We start from the raw sequence: 26,234 nt of genomic DNA, 5'->3' as shown, positions 1-26,234 counted from the left end.
AACAATGCTTTGAAGTTTGACCTGACTTCGAATTTGTTTTCATACAGATATATAATATATAACTACTCTTTGTTTGCTTTGCTTTGTTTAATCATGTCGATTTAGTGTCGCTTAAGTGTATTTAGTTGCATTTCATGTACTCTTCTATCTAATTGGAATTTAACTTTATAAAACAACAATATAATAGTGCCCAGCTGTTCACACAACGCCCACGTTAAGGTAACAACAATACTCAACAATATTCGTCAGCAAGAAGCCGACAAGTGGCCATATTTAAACGAGATTACAATCGAATAATATCGAAAATACAAAATGGCTTGGACAGGATATCAAAAATTCCTTGCATTGATGATGGTCATCACTGGCTCAATTAATACCCTGAGTACCAAATGGGCGGATAAATTGGAATCCAAAGGTTCTGATGGAGAAATCAGGCCATTCAATCATCCATTCCTTCAAGCAGCTACAATGTTCTTAGGAGAGATATTATGTTTAGTTACATTTAAATTAATATATTTTAAAACAAGGAACACAGGAGGGCATGCATTGACACAAGGCAATCAAAACTTCAACCCATTTATATTGATGCCGGCTGCAATGTTTGATTTGATTGGCACCTCAATAATGTACATAGGGCTTACTCTTACATATGCAAGCAGTTTTCAAATGTTCCGGGGCTCGATTATCCTCTTTGTTGCTGTATTTTCTACAACATTCCTTGATCGTAAGATTGTTTCGAGAGAATGGGCTGGAATAGCAGGTGTACTACTAGGACTGGTTATTGTTGGAGCTACAGATGCGATATACCAGGCCCCGGGGGAGGCTAAAGGTAGGAACAGTGTTATAACAGGAGATATGTTAATCATTGTCGCACAAGTTGTGTCCGCTTGCCAGATGGTGTATGAAGAGAAATATGTTACTGGTTTAAACATACCATCAATGCAAGCTGTGGGATGGGAAGGTATATTTGGTTTTTCAGTTCTTTCCGGACTGTTAGTGATATTTTATTGGATTCCTGCACCAAGCCACTTTGGCAACAATCCTCGGGGGACCGTAGAAGATGCGATTGATGGATTAATTCAAATAGGAAATAACCCTTTACTATTTGTAGCTGTAATAGGAACAATAATATCTATTGCCTTCTTCAACTTTGCGGGTATAAGCGTTACCAAAGAACAATCTGCCACATCTAGAATGGTATTGGACTCCATAAGAACTTTTTTCATCTGGATGGTGTCTCTTGCTGTTTCTTGGCAAGTTTTTCATTGGCAACACCTTGTTGGCTTTTCTATACTGTTATTGGGCATGTTTAAATACAATGGTGTATTGCCAGAGTGCAACCTCTTTCGTAGAAACACTGACAATGTTACACAAGAAGAAGAAAGAGGTGTTGTTAATGCTGAAGCTGATAATCCTCAAGATGTATGAATACTATCCCTTAAATACATTGAATGCTACTTTTTTATGCAAGTAGCATTGAATGTGTTAAAGAAAATACCATTGACGTAATTGTTTACAGTATTCACATTTCAATTATGATACAAATACTTTAAAATTCTTTATTTACTTTTGCTATTGAATAATTTGTATCAGAACTGATGTATTAGTTATATTATTGGCTATAAGTAGTATTTAAGATCTAAATGATATTTTAAATGATCTGGGCTACATCTTTTTAGGTGCAACGGGTCTTTACCCACACATGTTTACTATTTACTGTTTATTCATTTATAATTTTGTTTACATCATAACTAATATTGTTTTATATTATGTGTTTTGTAATATAAACAAATATTGTAGATATTTATAACAAGCTCAAGGAAATGTAAATTAGATATGTATATAAATATATAGGTAATGAATTACTTGTGATACTGACAAACAAGATTAGATATGTTTTGAATTCTTATTTAAATACAATTGATGGGCAATATGTTGTATATTTTCATTAATGGTAACACCAAAAATGGTATTTTCACCTTCCTAAAAGCTTTGATCTCAAGTTAAAAAAAGATCATTCTCTTTATCATGACTAACCTATCCGCCCCAGCTACGCTTGGATGCAAAGATTATATGTCATATCTATATCTGTTACCCTTTGTGTAAAATATGCCCTAAGTTATAGACTCTGAAAATATAGCTTTCTAATAGTGTATTCGGAATCTAATCAATGCAATGAAATTTTCCCCTCTATTATATATTCGACAAAGATTTAGTAAAAGCGTACTACGCAAAACATGTTTTTAACAAAGATTTGTTAGGTCAGCATTATCATTTGAGGTTATTTGGTCTTGCTTAGATTGATTAGAACATCAATATTGAATGTTATTTGGTCTAATGTTGCATTAGTTATTTTCCTGTATGTGGGCAACTATGTAATATGATTGAATGCAGAGATGCGATAGGTATCGAGATACAATACCTAAAAGCATTGAATTCGTCATTTAAATACTTGATAAAAATGTCCCCGATTTTTAACGTTTAAAATACTTAAAATAAAAAAAAATGGAAATTGTAATTTTGATAAAAAGTCGAAACTATTTTTACTTCATAACATATAGGTCTTTCAAATTCCCGCTCTTTTATAAATGTTGACGTGACGTTGTATAGTAACGAATTTTCCAGAGATGGCGCTGTAACTGATAAGTTTAACGAATTCTAAACCTATCTTAACTTAAAACACATAGTTTTAGGTTTATAGGAAAATAAAATTAAGCCTTAAAACAAATACTTCCTTATTACGTTTTTACTTAGTTTTTTTACTTTAATAAGATGGAAATTGTAAAAGTAAATGGCAACCTTGGAAACAACGTTCCAATTTACGCTATTATTTTGCCCTGCCACGTTTTAGCTTAATATGCATTGAAAAGCAATGCAAATAAATTTAATTTTAGACAATAGTAGTAAGTTCTTGGCTTGGCTTACTATTTATGTTAAAATAAAATCCTAATTTCAATAAGTTCTATAAGGAATTTGCGCATGCTCCAATTTAGTGATCGAAATAGTGACAACAAATTTCGTAGAGGGCGCAGCGCGCGCATATCATCTTTCTCATATTTCATCTCTTTCTCGTTCCTTTTGTGACATTTTTGCGGAACGTCCATCGTGTTTCCTTATAAAAATTATTATAAAAAATCACATTAGGGCATGGTCTGTACAGTAAAACCTTTAAAAAACCGTGATATAAAATCTATAATCGTGGTAAACTTTTCTTGTGCCAAGTGCAACTAAACTATCAAGATTCCGCCGATAATTCAAAGCCTACCCAGTGGGTGGCTTAATTTGGTAAGTTTTTCTTTTCATTTATACTATTCTCTATTTTAATACTTTGTGAAACCTTGATTATTGTATAATGATTGTTTAGACGCATGCCAAAAATACAATATGGTGAGATCAGAGATTCACTAAACATACGACAAATATTCTGAAGGTTCATCTGAACTGTGACATTTCCCTAATTGCGTTATTTTAAGTAATATTGCTCAGTGAGATGAACGATTCAATTGCAGTATCACATGGGTTGTTCCAGAATATATATTACAATCTTCCGATAAGAATTGTGACGAAATTTACGTCACAGCCAGATTTCATGAGCCACATACTAACTTTACATAAACAGTTTTAACTGGTTATCACCTGTACACATAAGGCAATACAAAGTCTGCTTAACACAAAATATGATAATATTTTCCTATTTATTTAAGTATTATATACTTATGACCATAAAAATATAACATATGTCCACTTATTAACACTAAACGTTACAATTAAACTATATTTTAAGTATTACATTTATGTTTTATGTTTTTTAATTATGGTATGTTAAAATTATCCACATATAACTTCTTTATTATTATTTTGTGTGTTATTTATTATGTAAGTGTCTGTAATAATGAAATGAAAAAGCGTGAATCTCAAATGTTTTGTACTATTTGTACTTAATTGGAGTAATTCAATGCTAAAATCAATAATTTTAAAAAAAAATATTTATGTTTTGTTTTTGCATGTTTTTCTTGTTTTCTTTTTGTTCAAACACGCTTTTTCATTTCATTATAGGTGTGAAACATTAAGAAATGGACAAGAAACAAGACTCATTCTTTCTTCGTACGAAAAAACCTCAAGGTAATAATAAAAAAGTTGATGAACAGAAAACAAAGCCATTGGAGAGAGAAAAGGACAGTAGACAAAAGAATTTTGATAAAAACCGTCCACTAAAAGATAAAAATAATGAAGTAGAAAAGAAACCTTTTGATAAAAAGGCATATCGTCTAAAGAAATATAGTAAGAAATATAAATTAGAACAATGGGAGGAAAAGAGGAAAAAGAAACTTCTGTATGACTATCATAAAAGTATAAAAAACGATCCCATGCTCGGTTCCTATACTCCGAAATCATTTGACGAAGATACCATTGATTCTAACGAACCAGAAGTTGGTAAATTTGTCAGACATCCAGATCTTATTGAAAAAGCTAAAGTGCAGAAAACAAAAAAAGACCCCTTCAAGAAGGCTAAAGAACATTATGAAAAGTTGAAGTTAGAGAAATTGCAGAAGCAGCAAGAGTTGGAGAAATCCAAACAAGAGAAGGCGCAGAAGTTGCAAGAATATAAGAAGAAGAAACAAGAACGGTTCAAGAAACTTAGCAAGAAGACAAAGAAAGGACAGCCAGTGATGACGGGCAGATTAGAGTTATTATTGGAGAAAATACAGAAATGAAATGAGACATACTTGTAACTGAGTTTAATTCTAATAATAAAATCAAATCATGAATAGCGATGAGTGTTCATTTGTAAGAAATAAAATAATATGGAGTAAAAGATCTATCTCAAAAGGCCTACAATGCAAATAATTAATTCTAAAAGTCTATAATGTTAGTTTGGACCCAATTTAACTCACTTTCATTCCTTATTCAATTACTTTAAATAGTATTTGTCCGCAAGAAATTGTAAAATAATGAAAAACATTGCTCAGTAATAACATAGCTACTGTGTGGTTAAAGATATTTTAAATCTACCAAGTAGTTTTTGAACTTTCAATACATACAAAAATACCAACCTATTATCTCTATAATATTAGTATAGAATGCTTTTGGCCATGGCTGTGCAGTTAAGGTATTGTGTATATTTCCCAGACCTGTGATGCATAGTCTTGTCAATACATCAGTGTAGACAGCTAAATAAAATATATTTTAAATACCATAATTGCTTATGGATTATTTGAAATTCCATGTAAGTCCTGATATTAGTGTCACAAACCTTTTCATGATTTAAAATACACTAGTACACAGTTACATAAAATTTACTAATAACATGTTTACTAGAATATTCTGCCGACTTCATTTCTTGCTCATTTATTTCGGTAATGTACTATTATTTCTTCATGAGTGTACTAAATTACTATTGTGAAGGAAATTTGTAATCACCTTTTGTATGCGGTATTGATTACTTTTACTTTCTCCATTAGAAACAATCTGAAGTGTTTACTGAGTTTCTGTGAGTATGTTCTTTTATTTAAAAAAAACATATAGACGAATTGAGTACCTCCTTCTTTTGGGAAGTCGGTCAAAAAATAGTGTTATTACAGTTAAAGTAAGTGTATTTGTGTATATTGTAATAATGTTGATATTCTTTTAGTTATCTGTACTAATATAATAAAGAGGAAATATGTATGTTTTTGTATGTATTGAAGTAACTCAACTAATGGGCTGATTTCAAAGATTCTTTCACCATTAGAAAGCTAGATTATCAGTAAGATAGGCTATATATTTTTTTATTTTACTAGATGTCGCAGGCAACAGCTAGTGATCAATAAAAAACAAACATCTCACCAAATACTTATGACTGGAAGATTGGTAATAATTGTGGCTTTACATTGCCAAAATATTCATAAAAATGTAATGACATCTCTTTAATTTTCTATGAATAAAAAAGAGACAACTATATGTTTGCAGATGTAATTTGAATACAAAATCAAATATGTTTTAGTCTACATTTTTAAATAGACATACCAAATTGTCGCCTTGTTAATCTATACTAATTTTATAAAGAGGAAACATTTGTATTTTTGAATTTTTGTATGTATTGGAATAACTCAAACTTATTTAAAAAATATCTGAGCAACATAGACTATATTTTTTTTAAATTCAATGCGGGCGAAGTCATAAGCTATAATTTTGTCAACTCAGAATATAAAAGCATATTTGCTTTTATTCCCTTCAAGTATGTATTTAAAAAACTTTCAATTAATTATTTTATTTTTTAAACCCAATTACTCTTCTCAGGAAAGTAAAGAATCATAAGTTTTGGAATGGCCAAATGCCAAGTGACCTCAGTACAGCCAGTGTGACATGCATGTTAACTATGTACAAAACCATTTACTTTTGCATACAAATAATTGTTTATCATATATACTAGCTGTTGCTCGCGACTTCGTCCACATGAAAATTAAAAATATAGTCTATGTTACTCATCTTAGCCTTCTAATGGTGAAAGAATAATTGAATCAACCTAGTAGTTTTTGAGTTATTTCAATACATACAAAAATACAAATCTTTCCTAATTACAATATTAGTACAGATTGCTATTTTTCATTAAAATTATTACTTTCAATGCAAAGTTTGCAACTAGGATTTAGCAACATATAACCTAGATTTGGAAATTACGTTTAAAAATATATAAAATGAACACAAGCTTTCGTCCGCGACTCCGTCAGCGTGGAATTAAAAAAACAAAAATGAGTAGCCTATCTATTCTTCCAGAGTACACAAATTTCAATTGGGCTACAAACTCTAACAAATATCCATCCATCCATCTATACTTTTATATTAGTATGAAGTATGAGGTTACAATGTAATGTAAATATGTGTAAATCTTTATCTATTATCATTCGCGATAATATTTAATTGTAAAAAAAAAATATCTTTTCTGTCAAAAACGTTTTGACCCACGCTATCTTTAGGCGCCATTTTCGATTTGCACTAACCACTTGCGTGATTCATGTTTTTATATTTAAATATTGTATGACCTCTTGTGATAGCAAATCATTTTGATATTCGAAATCTATTTCATCTTTATTGTACTTAAACAATTCGATATTAATATGATGTCTTTGATATAGTAAGTATGTATTCAAATGTCTTGCTGGTTGACCTTGAGCTACGCAGAACCCGCCCCCACACATCTTTCTAAACTCTTTTGTTCTGCATCTATTCGTGCGATATCCCAGCCGCGTAAATATTTGAATAATACTATACCAGAATATATTCTATATCTTAGTTCAGTCTACACGTAACTCAAAATATCGTTTTGAAAGTTGTTTCCTAATTTCTGCTTATAAAGAAATGATAATCAGGAAATCGTTGGCTAACAAAACTGCAAACAAAATTGTTTGAAAAAGATTCAACAAACATTTCAAATATGCGCTAAAATGTACCGCAATACTTTCAAATAATTTGATCCAAACGTAAATGTCGACTGAAAGATAGTTCAATTAGTTTTGGTTATTTATATTCTGTGTAAAAATTCCTATGTAATTATTTTTATACGCAAATCTTTAACTAAACATCGTCTGGCTACTATTTGTGTTGGCTTCAGTACGATATCGTCTATCTATAAAAACATCTCTCTCATTGTCTTTGAAGAAACAGAGATTGTTATAGAGTCATACAGTGCAAACTTACCGTTAATTGTTACATTGCGCACACCTGAAACGAAATAAATAAAAAAAATAAATAAAAACCTCTTTATTGCCATCCAAGAATACTCACAGAGTTGTACAAAATAAAAAAAAAAAACATACATGAAAAAATTGTATCAGATGGCAAAAGGGGGAGCTTAACCGATACTGGTTGAGATCCAGTGTCGAGCTGGTTTTCAGCCACCCCCCTTCCCAAGATGTAAAAGGGAGCTAAACTAACTATTTATAATATTTTTGAAAACTAAACTATCGCACAACTGTTTCGTTTCGCTTTGAATCCTCATCATCTCCCCTACCTTATCCTACTCCCGTAGGATCGGCGCGCCGGGTTTTCGTCCTCCAAATAACTCTATTATCCGTTATCTCAGTCATCACTCCCTTTTTGATCATGTCACCTTTCACGCAATCTATTCATCTCTTTCTAGATCTACCTCTACCGGTGTACCTCCACATTCATAACTAACGTCTTTCTTGTTACATGCGATTCATCCCTTCTCATAACATGCCCATACCACGCTAACCTTTTACTCCTTATTTTTTCTACCACTAGGGCTACTCGCTTTGATTCCTATGAGATTATATAGAGGTGGCCATACTACTCGATTTTTAGTTGTGCAACTAAACAGTTGAGGCTACGAAACAATCGACAATCACACAACAGTTGTGTGATAGATTAGTTTCAGGTGTGGGAACGCTCTTAGTGCGGAATTAAGACATCCGCAGTCTAAAGGTAACTTAGCATTGAATGGGATGAAAAGCAAACGATTAGAGGGTCTATCATGAAAGTTTGCGTAACAATTGTAAGAAGTAGTAATGTTATCGATAAAATTTGTATGAGATTTGATAAAGCCCTTTACCGATTTTTTTCTTTGTGAAACTGGTTGTCATCCCCGTCACAGAATATACACGCAAATAAGTTATATGTTTTATAATAGATTTTACTTACCAAATAATCAGTTTTTTACCTAATGGATAGGTACCTTAATAACCGAGATATCTTATTGTACAAACATTTTGTTTGTAGAAAGCATTTGTATAAGATCTATGAAGATTATGCGCAACAATTGTTTCCAAGAAAATTTATTCTAGACTAGCTGGAACATGCGACTTCATCCGCATAAAATTATAAAAAAAAGTATTGTTCTCATTTGTTAAGTTATCAATTGCAAATGTCAAAATGACATGACATGATGTCAAACCCTGGCAACCTTGCTTCCTTGATGTTGGCAACAACTTATGGTCTCTTTCCCACGTTAAAGTTTTTATCTAAAATATTTACCCCTAAGTTTAACGCCGTGAAAATATGTAGCCTAAAGCGTGACGTAAGTGTAAGGCTTTTTATTAAAAAAAGAGTTATTCGAAAATATGCTGTGATTGCTGACATCTTAGGCAACAAAGAAGTGTATGTTTACGCTTTATTTTATATTAGTATAGATATATCTATTCGTATACAAATTTAATATTTACAACAATCAATAAATATATAAAAAGATAGCTTATATAATCAATTGTACCGGTATTCTTTGTATGTTAATTTACGGTGAAGGAAAAATTGTAGCGACAAGCACATGACTGGGAAGAAATACAAAATATGTGTGAAGTATAGTACAGGCATAGTATTGAATTATCTGTGGTGTGAAGTCAACTCACACTGGGTTAAAATTTAAGTCTCTTTCTATTTACCACCCTTTCCTCATAAGGAGAGGATGGGAAGGGGAAGTGGATTTGACGGTGGAGGAGATGCATAGGAAGGGGAAATATCCTCTTTATGTGCGTCTCCTCCTCCGTCGGATAAGGGTCGGCAACGCAACTGCAATTGCGGATGTCTATGGGCAGCGGTCGCTTCGCCATTTTGGCGGATTCAGGTGGCCACTTGCTAGTTTGCCACCTTATGATATATAAAAAAAAATGTTTGACTATGACCTAGTCACCCATAACTTAGTGTAGTTTCCTAGTAGCTGATGAATGTTTTATGCCTGCGTTTAGTATGTCTTTAAAAGCTTACTGTTTCTTTCAAAATAAAGATGCATCAGTTATCTCGATTTGTCAAAGTTCATCAAAAAAGTACGGATTAGAAACTTTCATCTTTACTCGGAGATCCAGATTAAAGCAAAAACCAGCTAGGTTTTTACTGAATAGTTCGTCTTTTAAAGGTATGCATTTGCACGATTTGAAGTTACAATATGGGACGGGATTTCATACCACTCAAACACTTGTATAAATGAAAAAATACAGACAAATCTAGTACCTCGTTTTAAGGTCAAAAGTAACTAATACGTGATATATACGAATGACCTTAGGATATATGAAATACAGTGTATATTCTGAATTATCGGAAATCTAAATATTGTACGTGACATAGTAAACAAAAATAACCAATACAATAAAGCACGATATTTATTGTTACTTTCTGAACAAAATTGTCATTAACAAAATAACTAATCGTTTACATTTGAAGGTCAAAAGTTCTCTTTCGATTCTTTCCTGGGAAGGGAAAGGAAAGTGGACTTGGTGTATAAATGGCAGGGAAATGTCTTTTTACGTACATCGCCTCCTGTTAATGCAATTAACTTAACTTCTTGCAGTTATCTATGCAGGGATAGCTTCACTATTTCAATGCCAGCTTGCTCTTTTGCCTTCTATACTTGTTTTAGCTGTTCCCGTGCGGCTTCATACGCATGGAATTATGAAATTTTTATCTTATTGTTTACATTTGTCAAATTATCAATAGAAAATGTAAAATAAAATGCCATGACAAATCTTGGCATGTCTTACTTTCTTGATGTTAGCAGCAATTTATGGTCTCTTTCCCACATTAGGGTTTTTATCTAAAATATTTGCCCCTTTAGTTTAATGGCGTGAAAATATTTAGCCTAAAGTGTGACGTAAGTGTAGGGCTTTTTATTAAAGAAATAATTATTCAAAAATATGCTGCAATTGCTGACATCTTAGGCAACAAAGAATTGTGTGTTTACGCTTTATTATAATAGTATAGATAAAGAGGAAAGATTTTTTTACATGTCTAGAAATAATATAATTGTTAAGAAATAGCTCAAAAAATACCCAATTTCAGAAATTCTAAGAAAGCTCCTTTATCACTGTGTGATCATTTTTTATTCCTTTTTTTATTTCCGCGCTGACAAAGTCACGGGCAAAAGTCTAGTAGTAGTCTGATATAAGAAAATATTAATTTCTAATTACATCCTTATCAAAATTTTTATGAGTTGAGGTTATGTTTACAAATGATATAAATTCGCTGAAATTGAACATTTGTGTTCCTTGTGCAATCGTTTAACAAACTAAAAAGATTTCTCTTATCACGTTTTTAAGAATTCTAGTTATCATTTGTTGTGTCTTTAAGATATATTTACAAAAGTGATAATATTCGGAGAATTGTTAAACCGCCGTAGTAACAGTACAGAATTAAACAAATATTTATGCCAGACAATATACTTTTGACGTCACAGAATGCATTTTGAATACAAGCAAAGGACTTAATAAGCATCTAAAGAAGCAAATATATTACATTTAATAAACATAATTAAAGAAATATTTAATTAAGAAAGTTTATTATATTCTTTGTTTAGATTTTTACGGCATGTCCGTCATTTATTGGGTGGTTTGGGAAGCTTCTTGAGGGTGCAAGACGCATCTACCGTGGAATAAACCCCGTATAAGTCTATTCAAATTTTACGGTAGCTCGCAATTTCGCATGGAACTGCGCAAACACTTTATACTATGGATGGGATGTGTGTCCAGAGCTATAATTTTGAACCTTGCTATACATGTCTATTTATCTATCTATCGTCATTACATATAATAAAATGGGAGTGTCTGTAATATGACAAAAAAATCCAGATTTCGGGAAGATGTTTTTCCGTTGTTGATAACGAAAATCGCATTTGAAAAAAAATGTCTGTCTGTCCGCAAGCCGCATTTCTTCCGGGTAATCTCCGAAACGACTGGGTCGATTTTGACCGGACTTTCACTGAAGGGTGGCTGACATTGACGGGCATATTATAGGCTACTTTTTTATATTAACATTGCGTGGAAGTCGCGGACAACAGGTAGTATCTTTATAATGTTAGTATAGATATAAACTAGGTCAACTGTAAGGTTAATCTTAATTGCCTTGATTGACTAAGTATAGTCAATCACTAATTACATTATCCCGCACCCCCTACCGACAGATAGTGGGGTCAGAGGTCATTAAAGGTCAAGCTAGTGTTAACTAAAGTTAACAGTATTCTATGTTCTATAACTGTATCGCAATTCAAATCAAGGCTCGAATGCTTCAAATTAAAATGGCGGATAAATTGAAATAGATTTTTTTCCCCTTTGTGCCGATCAATCGACATTCGCATTGGGCAATGGGATAAAAAAGTCCCATTTTGCCGGTCCAACGGGAAAACCCCAATGAGTAGCTTCAATAGTTTTAGATCAAATTTGGTTTGTCCTAACTATGTCTCGAGAGGGAAATAATAGTTATGTTGTGAAATAATCTTGTTTGCAGTAAAAGACGCAATTCCTCTCAGTTAATAAACGTGTAAGAGTTGTCGCATTATATGTGTTATGTATATATTTACATATAGTTTATCGTTTCTTGGAAACTCATATAAAGCTTTTATCATTTGTTTGTTTTTTGATGTCTGGCACGCGCTATGATATTTACTTACTGTTTAGGGTTGAAAAAATTGATACAGATTCATACAAGTCTGTAAATAGAGGAATCATCACCATCATCATCAGGAGAAAACGGACTTTCATTAGACTCGGTCCTAGTACACCAGTTTCTTCAGTTTTCTAGTATGATATCACTTAGTATGTATTACACTAGCTACATTAATGTACAGTTACGGAAATACGCGGTGGATCTTACAGGAATATTGTCTTGTTCCTTCCGCTAAGATAAACTACTCTTCTTACTAACAACCAATAAGATTAGCCGACCTTTTTTCGTGCAGACTATTTAAAAGCTTCAAATTGGTTATAGTGTATAGAATCGTCATCTCAATGGATAGAAAATAAAGCAAAAAGACCCTAAATTTCGTCACGCGATTTTGAGCTAAACTATTTAACTACGTCGTAGTCTTTGGCTCCAAAAATCAAACAAGAAACTTGAACCGCCGTTTGGATAAAAAAAAGAATTATCAAAATCGGTCCACTAGCGGTGGAGTTATGCGTAACACACAAAAAAAACATACAGACAAATTGAGTACCTCCTTCTTTTGGGAAGTCGGTCTAAAATGTTCAAGCGTATTTTAACTTTTAAGGTTCAACATTGCAACAAGCTTGATGAAAATTCTAAAACGACAATAGCGACAAAGTTAAAATGTCTAAAATTTCCGAGATGATGTGATGGCCAAATGCCAACAGAGTCTTATGCCCTTGAGCTATGTTAAGCTCAAGGGCGCTTCAGACAACACCCCCTCACCTTGAGTCTATATTTCACTTTAAAAGACTATTGACAATTCTATGCTATCTCTCTCTTTCTTTTCGGAGGTAATAGAGATGGCAAGAATTTACAATACAACATTTGGTGTTACGAGTGTGGAAGGGTACACAGGTAGAGGTAGATCTAGAAAGAGATGGATGGATTGCTTGAAAGGTGACATGATCAAAGAGAGTGATGCCTGAGATGACGTATGATAGAGTTTTGTGGAGGAAAAAAAACCTGTTTTGTCGACCCTACCGGAGTAGGATGAGGAGAAAGATGATGAACATTTGGTGTAGTGGATGGTGCCGAAAACAGATTATCTTCTTTCATACGTTTTTGTGGAACTAGACTAGTAGTCAAGTTGATGCCAAGTTGGCTTGTTAACCGAATGTTCCATGAATAATGCATGAATGCACATATGCTATTATAGAATTAAATTGAAATGACTCATAAAATGACGTGTTCCCCGGAAAATTTCAATACTCAATGTTATACAACTCTGCCAATTTAGTTTACGTGTTTTTCAAACTTTAATACGGGCCAAATAATTGATGCGAATTTTCAGCTTGTATAACTTTAGATTATTAACTTTTTCATGTACTAATATTATAAATGCGAAAATTTAAATGAGTGGATGGATGTTAGAGTTTATAACCTACTGCTGAACGGATTTCGATTAAATTAGTATAGATGTAGAGGATAGTCTGGGAGAACACATAGACGCTTTTGTTTTTTTATTCCACGCAAATGGAGTCGCCTACGAAAGTTAGTCTGTACTTAACGATTAGTATCTTTGTATGTATTGAAATAACTCAGAAACTACGAAGCGAATTTCAAAAATTGTTTGACCATTAAAAAGCTACGTTATCAGCGAGTAACATAAGCTAATTTTTTTTTATTTTTACGCGGACGGAATCACGGGTGAAAGCTAATTTATTTTATAGTACAAAAAAGTTCTTTGTTTAGTATGCCAAATATTATTTGATAGTCCTTTTGAATATGTAGAAAATATTCCTCTAGTTATCGCAATACTAATACTATTGGTGTAATCTTCCACATACATTATGATGCTTATTAATTTCCCATAATAAATCAAGCGCGTTCATAAACGACGGACAAACAAGCTTGTCTGACAGTTCGCGCGTGCCACGACAATAGGGTTACCATGATAAGGTTTGTTGGAACTGTCCTATATAACTCAATTAAAATATATATAATTGTTAGCTATTTAGGAATTGTGCTTGATAATAGTTTACTATTTACCAGTTTAGGTTACTATGATAATCAAAAAATTTAAAAACTTCATAACCTCCAATTGTTCTAGTTTTAATACAATTATCGTGTTATTTCATGGCGCTATCTTTTTTTTTAATGTATTTTGTACTTAACATTAATCGTTTTCTTGGCTTTTAACTTTTAAAATCTTTTGAAAAATAAAAATTATGGTGACCCTAATCGTGACGTCACTAAATGCGGTTTGGAGCAGTGGCGTCTGGCGTAGCGCGCGACTTCTGGTTACATCAGCGTGGCCCATCTCTCGTGATATCCAACCCGCAAATCTTCTGATAACGAACTCATTTAAATACACCGCAACGCTTCACTAATTCATCAGTTTCCCGCCATTTGTTAGACGAGTGACAGTCGTTGTTTGTGTTCGGAAACCATCTCAAAATTAAAACAAAATTCTCTTCGGATCAGTCCAGCTGATACGATTTCACGTTGAAGTTTTTAAATAGTATTTTTCATTTAGCAACAACCAGCAGGTTGTTGCTTAAAAGTTAATAAAAGCTTTGAGAATTACGCTATCAAAGGTAACTTTTTTGTTATTTTTTTTACTTTACTGAATTAATAACAATATTATTCAACGTTGTAATAAATAACTTAATATTATTGTACACTATTTAAATAAATAACTATTGAATAAAAAGTTCTTGTGTTCGTAAACTAGCCAGTAAATTTTATATTACATAGTTTTAGTACCGTAGTAACATTGACCTTGACTGAGAGTTAACTCCTGCGCCGGCGCCATGTGACGACACATGAGACGCAAGATGGCCGCTAGACGAAATAATTTAATATTTTATTCAAAAGTAATTTTGATCTTCAGTGTTAAAACGAAATTTTTTCCAATTATTTGTTCGGTGTGTTTTTAGTTAACACCTTGATATCATTTTGCATTTTATTCATGCAACAACTGTTTTGTTTATTTTTTTTATCTACAATTAAATCTTATATTTAACATGTAAAACTTCCTGTTTAATATTTATATATTTTTGTGTTATAAAAATATATAAATCATAAAATTTATTTATAATCATAAATTTTTACATTGGTAATTTTTTTATGTGTAAATTGCAGTGTGTGGCTGTACGATTGAATAGCCTTTGCCTTTTACCATTTAAACGACTCATAAATATTATAACCTATAATAATCAGTACTACTATATGTCGACGATTGGTAATAACATACATTGTACATACATTTCGAAATTACAGCGAATTTATACTTGATTCATTATGAATAGAGACTCAACAGTATAAAGCCCGCTACATACGTTTAGTTTTAACTTTTCAGTTGGAACTCGGCGTGTGTAGCCTGCTTAATAGGTATAAAATCAATCTTTACTTTTCTAAGACTGTCTTTTTTATCAAAATTTAAATATAACATTAAGATGAATTCAATAAAGATTAGATGATATCCGCGAAATGAGATGAATTTATCGCATCCTTATCTAAACGTTATCATTACAGACGGTTGTGTTATTTGACTTAGTGCTCGATTTATAATATTTCCGGACGTGTTGTGCTTTTAAAAAATTGTTAAATATATTTTCGGATTGTATTTTATTGTCTATAAAAGTGATTGTATAGACCGGCTAGACCGGTAAACCGAAATTGCTCAGAATCCAATCGTGATTTAGAGGTATATCATAGTTGCGTCAAAACAGTTTGTTTAGTGCGTACAGCAAAGTATTGAAACAGGCGGCGTGATTACGGTCCAATTGACGTGATACGAGAGTAGATTGAATAGTTGCCTATCGCTAAAAACGAGCTAAATTTATATATTGAAAGAAAAAAAATTGAGCTCGATAGTTTTCTGTTTCTTCTGTATGGTAATGTTAAGAAGAAAATCAGTGGTGTGCTGGATTGGCGCAACACTAGATTATCGGCATATACGTCCCGTCCCTATCTGACAGCTGTCAATGTCATTCATACGTAGTAGAATAAAGCGCCATTCTGACGGGAGCTGGCAGTCTAAGTGTTCAAGTTCATTACTTTTAAACAGTTCTAGTATTTACGTAAATGTAAGGTAGTTGTATATTAATGTATAATTGTGTTGTTACAGGGAGCACCGGCCTTGTCCGGCGCATCTGGCTGTGCCGGGCGACGTGCGCCCGCCTGCCCCCGCCCGCCGCGCTGCTGGCGCCGCGCGCTCAACGTCGACCCGCCCTGGCAGCGAGCACGGGCCCGCTGACGCCACACCACGCGATATACGTACGTCTATACCTCATATATCTCATACTGCACATGTCCTATTCACCCCAACATACTTTACATGGCCTATTCATCCGATCATACCTTACGTGCCCCATTCACCCAAACATACCCTATATGCCCCATTCAACGACCTCATGCCTCAAATCCAAAACCAAATGCCTCATTCCCTCAAATATGCCCTTTATCCCTCACATATCTTGCACAATTTGGCATTTACACTACACAAGATAATGCAATATTCCAGTCGTTTTTATTAAATCTATGAAACGCAGAACAAAAAAAAGGTTTCAAACATCCAGCTTTGCTCGCACTTTTCTTTTGGCATCTTCTTTACCAAATCTATTTACTAAGGCTATAAGTTCAATACATGACATTCCTCGTAATTGTATTGGAATACACAAAACTGACTGACTAATTTCTATTAGCTGACACCTGTGGACTAGCGCTAGTGGGCCCCCACCACCGGCCTCTGTAACGTGACACCGAGCCCCGCGCGCCCGCGCCGAGGGGACATCGCTTGCCTATCTGCCGACCTCGCACATCGAGGTTACGATAGCCAAAGTCTACAAGACAACTAAACTTCGTACTAAGGACACCGAAGCTTATCAAAATACCGAGTAAAATGAAGGTGATTGAAGAGGAACAGCGCGTGCAGGTGATGGAGGGGCAGTGGACCGCTGAATCGGTGATTAAGAGTATCGTGGAAGAAGGGGGGCATGATGAACCCTTCTATGTGATGGACCTGGGCGAGGTGGTCGCCCGGTACCATCATTGGAAGGAGCTCATGCCCAGGGTGGAGCCATTCTACGGTGAGTTACATTTAAAAAAATAAATAAGGTATTATAAGAAAGAGATGGATGGATTGCGTGATTGTGTGACATGATCATGAAGGGAGTGATGACTGAGATGATGGATAGAGTTATTTGGAGGAAGAAAACCCGCAGCTCCCTACGGAAGTAGGATAACGTAGCAAAGAGATTTAAAAATATATATAGAGTAACCATAATTGACACTTCACTTGTTTTTTTATATAATCTCAACAACTATCTACTGCCCAACATCAGATCTCATCTCTTTGATAAACTCAAGGTTGATTGTAGTTGTTCATGTTGTTGATGTTTTAATTTGTTGTTCATTCATCATTCTTGTTGTAATTTGTTGTTCATGTTGTTATTATTGTAATTAGTTGTTGTTTTAATTTGTTGTTCATTGTTGTTGTTGTTGTTGTTGTTGTTGTAATTTGTTGTTCATTGTTGTTGCAGCGGTGAAATGCAACGACGACAAGCTGCTGGTGAGCACGCTGGCCGCGCTCGGGGCGGGCTTCGACTGCGCCTCCAAGGCCGAGATTGAGATGGTCACCGGCCTCGGAGTTAGACCAGAGTGAGTATACACACTTAAAAAAAACATCCAATAACAACTTAATAGAAGTAATTTTTGAATCAGCTTAACAAATTTCTTTAGTGAAAATATTCGGCTAGTAACTTATACTAGCTATCGCCCATGACTCGGTCCGTTTGGAATTAAAAAAATAAAACAAAAGTCAGCCCCTATGTGTTCTTTAGACCTCTACATCTATGCCAAATTTAATCGAGATCCTTTCAGTTGTTTATGCTACAAGCTCTAACAAACATCCATCTAAACTTTCACATTTATAATACTAAAATTATAAATTATTCTATAGTATTTTTTACAGGTTCAATTGTTTAATATGCTATTGTTCCGCAGGCGCATAATATTCGCTAATCCGGCGAAGTTGGCGTCGCACATCCGCTACTCGTCCTCCATGGGCGTGGACCTGATGACCTTCGACTCGGAGACGGAGCTCGTCAAGATCAAGCAGCACATGCCGCATGCGCAGTCAGTATATATATTTAATGTTTGTCTTTATATGTATTTATAATATATTTTTAATGTATATTATATTTAATTAAAGTGCGGTTATTTAAATAATAATTATCTGTTATATTTATTATATTATACAGTGGTTGAGCCCACTTTAACATCTTCGCACGAATGGGTCGGCTCACCCCCAGCAATACCATGACCATACAGAAGACAGGTCAAATGGAAGCAATTCCGTGTTTTTTCATTGTTGTGCCGTGAACCTAATTCTTGTCCCTTTCCATCCTTTTCTTAAGAAGGGAAGGAAAAGTAATTTAAGGGTAGGCAATGCAATTGCGGATGTCTATGGGCAGCGGTCGCTTCGCCATTTTGGCGGATTTAGGTGACCGCTTGTTCGTTTGCCATCTTATTGTATATAAAAAAAATGTAGGCTAGTGGTGCGTATCCGCTGCGACGCGGCGGCGGCGCGCTGCCCGCTCGGCATCAAGTTCGGCTGCGACCCCGTCACCGAGGCGCCGCGTCTGCTCAAGCTCGCCGCAGTCTTCGGACTGAGGGTAATAATAATAATACACATTTAAACAGTTCTAAAACACATTGCAACACAATACAACATAATACACTTGAACAAAAAAAAAACTACAAATGAGAAAAAAGAAAACCAACCATTAACAACTTACTCCTACTTGGTACTTCACATCTTTCCTTTACTCTTTTTGCACAAAACTTACTAAATATATATTTCAAAGTTAAGACAAGAAGCAAGGGTGGCCTTATGAGTAATATCTTACAGGCTACTCATTGAGACAGAAGCTAGACAAAACATAAGGGTTTTTACTACATCTTACTTCTTACTAATATTATAAATATAAAAGTTTAGATGGATAGATGTTTGTTAAAATTTGTAGCATAAACATTTGAACAGGTCTCGATAAAATTTGCCATAGACGTAGAGGATACTCTGCAAGAACACATAGTGTACTCACTTTTGTTTTTCAAATTCTACGCGGAAAGGGTCACGGTAAAAAGCTAGTTCCTTATATAATAAATGCAAAACTTTAGATAGATTTAAGTATTTGAATTTTGAATAATGAAATAAAGTTTTTGTCATGTGGTTGAAGCAGAGAAGAGCTAATCTTACTAATATTATAAATGCGGAAGTTTAGATGGATGTTTGTTAGAGTTTGTAGCCTATACTGCTGAACGGATCTCGATGAAATTTAGCATAGATGTAGAGGATAATCTGAAACACAGGCTACTTATTTTTTAACTCCACAAGAAAGCTAATTTATATATATTTTCGTAGGTTGTGGGCGTGTCCTTCCACGTGGGTTCAGGTGCGGAGGAGTGCGGCGTGTACGCCCGCGCTATTCAGTACTGCCGCGCGCTCTTCACGCTGGGAGCTGCTGCAGGGCATGCTATGCATCTTCTGGACCTTGGAGGAGGCTTCCCTGGACATACCGGCTCTAGTATACGAGAGGTAAAAATAAATACTTTTTTTAGTGCGGTAAAAAACACCGTCTAACATTCTTGAGTGCATCAGCTATCTTTTAGTAAATGTTCTGTTAAAATGGTCCCAGCCGTTTAAGAGATTACGAGGAACAAACCACAGCTTCCGGACAGTCAGATAAAAATGTTGAAATGCGAATTTCGTTATCGACAGTACAAATCTATACACACACTTTGTTGCCTATGATGTCAGCAATTTCAGCATATTTATGAATAACTCTTTTTTTTATTAAGTCCTACACTTACGTCACGCTTTAGGCTATGTATTTTCATGCATTAAACTTAGTGGGTAAATATTTTGGATAAAAACCCTAATGTGGGAAAGAGACCATAAGTTGCTGCCAACATCATTAAGGAAGCAAGGTTGTCATCATGTCATGTCATTTTGACATTTGTTATTGATAATTTGACAATTGTAAACAATAAAATAAAATTTTCTCAATTTCATGTGGATGAAGCCTCACGGGAATAGGAAATGTTTGCTAAAGTTTGTTTTCTAAACAGTTGAACATATAGGTTACTTACTTTTTTTTTAATTTCCACATAGACGGAGTCGCGAATGAAAGTTAGTATAAATATTTGTTTGTGTACAGACGGCTCAGGTGATCAACGCGGCGCTGGACGCGAACTTCTCCGGCTGCGAGGTGCGCGTCATCGCGGAGCCCGGCCGCTACTTCGCCTGCGCCGCCTACACCCTCGCCACCATGGTCTACGCTAAACGAGAGGTGAACTCATTCATTCAACACTCACTCACTCACTATGTCATTCATTTACTCACCTTTGTGACACGCTAAATGAGAGGTAAACTCATCCTCTCGTTTTACACCCACTTTGTCATTCATTTACTCACTCTTATGACGTATTCAGTTACTCTTTGTGAGTCATTTTGTCACAAACTATTTGTGAGTGACTCAGTCACTTACTCTTTGAGGTTAATTTAATTTTTCAGTATATTCAAACAAAATGTGAGCTATGTTCTTACACTCTTTGAATCAGTCATTCATTCTCTAATACAAATTCAATTAATCGTTAGTTCAATTAGTTTGAAGCGGTTATGAGATATATATATATTTGATACATTTTTGTTTTTAAATTAATTTCTCTGCGTTGGTCATTCATTAATTTATATTAAGGGCCTGTCCCACCACTGACTGATAAAAACTCAGATAGCTTATAAATGCCGTCACTGTCAGATAATAAAATCCGATATTTCCATCACATATTATAAACGTTGGATTGTTATCAGATAATTTACAAGACGGTGGGAGAGGCCCTTAATGTTATAATAGGAAAACAATTATATTTTTGTATGTTTTGGAATAACACGAAAACTACTAGATTGATTTCAATAATTCTTTCACCAATAAAGCTACGTTATCACTGAGTTAGATGTATTTTTTTTTAATTCCGCGTGAAGCAACACATTTATTAAATATTTTGTATGTGTTTAGGTGGCCGGTAAGGAGGGGGAGGTAGCGGGCGCGGGCGCGGGCGAGGGCGCGGAGACGCACACCATGTACTTCATGAACGACGGCGTGTACGGCTCCTTCAACTGCCTGCTGTACGACCACCAGGAAGTCACCCCCGTGCCTCTCAACACGGTATCTATATAAAATCTTACTAATATAAATACAAAAGTCTAGATAATAGAACGAATCCCGATGTTTGGGTCATAGTGTTTCCCAACATTTTTTTTGGAGCCATGCCCCGCCTTAATGTTTCTCAATTCTTTGCCCCCATACATATTAAAACATTAAAACGTCCATAGTAATACCTAATAGTTATTTCTAGCATTTTTTGTCTAACTTGATCTCAATATGCATTAAAATAGCCCAGAGTGAAAAGTTTAAAATCTAGTCTATTTTTGAATTGCCCCTTAAGTATCAAATTACACCCCTATAAGCCAAACATTATGAAACACTGGGCTGGATTAACATATGGGCTATTTTTCGTACTAATAGAGATGATTTAAATTGTATTAACATAATTAACATAAACATTCAGAGCTACTGCCTTCCGCCAAAATGGCGCTTTTCTACTAAGTCTGTATGACATTGACAGCTGTCAGATAAGGAAGGGAAGTATATCTAGTGTTGCGCCAATCCAGTGCAATATCGATTTTCTTAATGTTAAAGTTTATATCAAAATAATGGCGACATCTATTACCTGTTTGGCATACTTAATCATGTCTTGTCTTTGTCTATTAAGAAAATAAAACTTAGTCTATGGTCAACCTCAAGCGTATCTCGTTAGGTTATGAGCTCAGTCCTAATATTAAAAATTATTCAGTGCAATAGTTTCCTAAAAAGTGAAATATGTCAGTACAGAGTAGCGATGAAAATGTTTTAATATAATTAATTTCAACAGGCGGAGGGGATTCCCCGCAGCTCTTCCTTCTGGGGCCCGACTTGCGATAGTCTGGACTGCGTGGTGCCGCGCATGCGCATCCCTCCCCTGCCGCTGGGCGCGTGGCTCGTGTTCCGCGACATGGGCGCCTACACCCTGCCAGTGGCCTCCGCCTTCAATGGGTTTCCCGTGCCCAAGGTCCGAGCAGTAGTCGACCGTCGCCTCTGGTCCGTGCTCAAGGAACTCTGGCCCCTCACCGAGAATCACTTCGCGGTGGCACCACCAGTGGCCCCGGCACCAGTGGCTCCTGTGGCACCAGTGGCCCCTGTAGCACCGGAACCACATCGCGCGGTGTTCGTGGAATGCGCTCTCAAGTGAGCGCACGTTCAGAGCTTACAGGCCTATATTTTAAACCTTGTCACTAAAATTTTACCGTTTTTCTCTGATTTTGATAATATTGACATATTCTTATCCTAACATTTGTTAAACTAAATTATGACTAGTTATTGTCAATGTCAAAAGAATATGATCATTTTTGTACTGTAACTGTTGTTTTTTTCTTTTGGCGGCTTTCTATATCAAAGTAGATATTTTACTATAACTAAATTAACGGCGATAGCGCCTCTAACGGGAAAAATATCCTTTTTTGGCTACAGGATACACATGTTCAGTTTTAACTGAAAAATCGATCTGTACAGTTGAAACTGAATATTTGTTACATTTTAGCGGTTACAGTTTTCAGTTTTATCTACAAACTTGAGTTTTAAAGGTAAAGTTCGACGGTTCAGTTAAAACTGAATGTTTAGGGATGAGAATGTGTCAATTCCAAGTCTTTTAAGTTACATCAAAATTCAATTCAACTAAAACAACAGTCGGATTGAAAATGTAACTTTCAATTTCTTTCGTTGTTTCTCCTTATTTTGTACAAGGATGTGCAATATTTATGAGTCGTTATTTTCAAAAATGTTTTATTTTTTTTTATAATTTGAAATGAAGATACAAACCAAGGAGCAAATACAGAAAATAAACTTTTTCTAAATTTAAACTATAAATTAATAACACAATATCATTTGGATTTGCATTTCTAAAAGTCGTACTCGAAACTGTCATGTGCATTGTAAAATTTTATAACGCTGCCGTCATGAATGATGAAGTCAACTATGACGTCATCGTAGATGACTTCATCTAAGATGACGTCATGAAGAGGTTCTCTTTTTTTTGTTTATGCTCTTTGGTTAACCTGTATGTTGTCATAGCAGACTTATCATATCTTTGAAAAACGTCAATAATGTTTTTGGTGTCCTTAATGTTTCGGCCTCAGACTTTGGTTTATTGTCAGCTTTTCGCATATTAATTTTCATTTACGCGATCATTCAATTAATTGCTTATTTCCTTCAACAAGTACTTTTTAAATGCATTTGTTGTTAATTGGCATTTTTGTTACTTTTTTCTTAGCAGATTAGAAACATTCCCTGTATTTTACCCACTATGATGTTATTTTTATGAAATTGTAATGATTTTTCATTGTTTTTTTTTTCTTTCAATAATTAAAATAATTTTCGATGTTTTCTGTCACTAGATGGGTTACGCAAATGATATTGTAGCGAACAGCTTTTTGGAAATAAATGATTAAAATGTAAAAAAAATGTTTTAAATTTTCTGTTCCTTTTTATAGAATGTCCCTTTTCAACTGTAGCGGTGAGTTTCCACAGTTATTTATACATGCATAAAAATATCAAAATTACTCTTTGAACAGAGATCAAGTTACACATATATTGGGACATTTTGCGAGAGTTTAATTTGATACACATTTTCTGGGGCTTCAAGAAAATAAACACATATAATATTTGACATACTTTAATATCACAATATAACATGCAAATCTAGAAACATTTGACAAAATTTATTAAAGAATCCAATGAAACGGTAAGCATGAATCAACATTTTTCAACTTGTATACTCAAAATAACAGAAATTAATACATGAAAAACACAAAAAAAAATAGATGAATAAATAAGCATTTCAGTTTCCGTGGAAAATATTCAGTGGGTTTTATAAAAATGTTAGCGAAAGCAAAATTTGAAAATACATTGGCAAAAAAAAATCTGAGATAATTATATAAAAAGTTACATAACCGTCTGTCAGTAGTATTTTAATACATAAAAATACTCAAATATACACACTCACAAACATACACTTACAAATTACATACAAAATAGTTAATATAACGATAAGAAAGATTTAGACAATTCCTTTCATACAAACTTCATACAAATTTATATACAGCATTCATACATTCATACATACATTTAAATCCATAACAAAACACTAACAAGTACATCATTTTGACATTTTCGCTTTCATGAGCAGGGTTTAAATTGTTTTTTTCACAAACATATTTAAAAATTAAAACTTATTACTTCATATCTTACATAAATAAGTTTATATTGAAATTTAAATTTTATTTAATATACGATTATTATTTTTAATATATAAGTGAACTTAGTAAACAGATATATTTAATGGGTTATTACTTTTTCATCATATTAAACAGTTATAAAACACATCGTATATATTCACAAATGGTATATACTAGTTGTCACTCCAGGGTGTAAGGCAACTATGCCATTATATGGTTAGTTGTGGTGATTGTGAGTTATGGTAAATTACATTGAGTTACGCTCAGTATATGTTGAGTTATAGTAAATTATGGTGAGTAATTCGCAGTATGTGGTGAGTTATGGTGTATGATAGTGAATTAGTTTAAGTATAGTGTGATTTATGATACAGTCGCGGAAATCCGCGGTGTTCCACTTCAATAATTACCTTGTTCATTGCAACAATAAATATAATAGATAACAATAAATAAAAACTAACCGTCTATCTATAGTCGACGTTTTTTCGTACAGATACATTTATAAGCTGCGTTGTATTGGTTTTTGTTTCGCGTCTTGTTTGAAAATGTTCAAACGGTTGTAGCTTTTAAGGTGGAATACCGACAGTCGAATGTACATGCTGAGTATGTGTTAATTTATTAGTTATTGGTTATTCTCAGTATATGGTGCATGATGGTAAATGATGTTTAGTTTATGGTGAGTTATGGTACATGATGGTGATGGAGAGAAATGATGCATGTTTGTGAGTTATGTTTATTATATGGTGAATAATGGTACATTATGGTGAGTAATGGTTTATGATGGTGAGTTATGGTGTATTATGGTGAATGTTCAGCATATATGCACGCCGTATGTATTGAGGTACAGCTGCAGCGCGTGTCTGTGCGGCGGGTCGAGCGCGGCGAGGCGCGCGGGCACCACGTCCGGCCACTGGCGGCACATGTTGCCTAGACTCTCCGCCAGGTAGCGCTTCGGGTCATCGATACCTGAATTTAAAAAATTATATCTTTTAGTAACGTATATTAAGTTGTTTATTTTGTTAGTAGTAGAAACTTGAAAGTCTGTCCAAAGGCTTCGTTTGTTATGGGTTTATAAAGCCCGCTACATAATCTCTATTTTAACTGAACAGTCGAACAATTTAAAATGTGTGAATGTAGGCAAAAAATTGAAAGAACAATTCAAATTTCGTCTAAACAAGCACATTTTTAACTGAATTCGGCACATAGAACTATAAAACTGCTAGAACTGAGGGTTTGTAGCAGGCTTTACTACTCGATGGAATTTGCCAGGACTCTCACTGGAAAGAAAGTGAAAGTGAAAGTGAGGTGAAAGAATATTCTAGAATATTATAGGCGTCTTTTAAATTCCGTACTGACGAAGTCAGACTGCTGAAAGTTTTAATGGATGTTTGTTTGACGGTATCTCCAAAACTGTTTAACGGATTGCAATAAAATTTAGCATAGATGTAGGACATAGTAAGGCAGAATAGAGGTATGCGGACAAAATCTCGGCAAA

General features: G+C 34.3%; 4 protein-coding genes across 5 annotated transcripts in view; 3 read left to right on the top strand and 1 right to left on the bottom strand.

Annotated features, from left to right (window-relative positions):
• Nucleotides 1-6: 6 nt before the first annotated feature.
• On the top strand, nucleotides 7-1,933 carry LOC106102876 (solute carrier family 35 member F6). The gene has a single exon (XM_013282474.1). The coding sequence runs from the start codon at nucleotides 313-315 to the stop codon at nucleotides 1,426-1,428; it is 1,116 nt and encodes a 371-aa protein (XP_013137928.1). The 5' UTR covers nucleotides 7-312; the 3' UTR covers nucleotides 1,429-1,933.
• A 1,110-nt stretch (nucleotides 1,934-3,043) lies between these two features.
• Nucleotides 3,044-23,189, top strand: LOC106102875 (ornithine decarboxylase 1-like). 2 transcript variants are annotated; one of them, XM_013282472.1, is made up of 10 exons: nucleotides 3,044-3,285; nucleotides 16,478-16,626; nucleotides 17,055-17,438; nucleotides 17,892-18,009; nucleotides 18,355-18,486; nucleotides 18,902-19,025; nucleotides 19,775-19,948; nucleotides 20,571-20,702; nucleotides 21,429-21,578; nucleotides 22,345-23,189. In XM_013282472.1, the coding sequence occupies exons 3-10, from the start codon at nucleotides 17,252-17,254 to the stop codon at nucleotides 22,699-22,701; spliced, it is 1,374 nt and encodes a 457-aa protein (XP_013137926.1). In that variant the 5' UTR covers nucleotides 3,044-3,285; nucleotides 16,478-16,626; nucleotides 17,055-17,251; the 3' UTR covers nucleotides 22,702-23,189. The 2 variants fall into 2 exon arrangements, with proteins under 2 accessions (XP_013137926.1, XP_013137927.1); XM_013282473.1 differs by lacking the exon at nucleotides 3,044-3,285 and adding an exon at nucleotides 14,682-14,942.
• LOC106102824 (thyroid transcription factor 1-associated protein 26) lies at nucleotides 4,368-4,715 on the top strand. Its single transcript, XM_013282409.1, has one exon. The coding sequence runs from the start codon at nucleotides 4,368-4,370 to the stop codon at nucleotides 4,713-4,715; it is 348 nt and encodes a 115-aa protein (XP_013137863.1).
• A 1,593-nt stretch (nucleotides 23,190-24,782) lies between the features above and the next one.
• Nucleotides 24,783-26,234, bottom strand: part of LOC106102823 (exportin-2) — a 13,926-nt gene continuing 12,474 nt past the window's right edge. The window contains exons 18-19 of the mRNA XM_013282408.1: nucleotides 26,137-26,149; nucleotides 24,783-25,791 (exon numbers count right to left, since the gene is read on the bottom strand). Of these exons, the coding sequence (XP_013137862.1) occupies nucleotides 25,551-25,791; nucleotides 26,137-26,149 (254 nt within the window). The 3' untranslated portion in view covers nucleotides 24,783-25,550. The remainder of the gene's footprint in view (nucleotides 25,792-26,136; nucleotides 26,150-26,234) is intronic.

Source organism: Papilio polytes, unplaced genomic scaffold (genome assembly GCF_000836215.1).
Source record: "Papilio polytes unplaced genomic scaffold, Ppol_1.0 DF823901.1, whole genome shotgun sequence".
NCBI classification, from domain to species: domain Eukaryota; kingdom Metazoa; phylum Arthropoda; class Insecta; order Lepidoptera; family Papilionidae; genus Papilio; species Papilio polytes.
The sequence above is the reverse complement of the archived record's forward strand: the minus strand, read 5'-3'. Positions and strand labels throughout refer to the sequence as shown.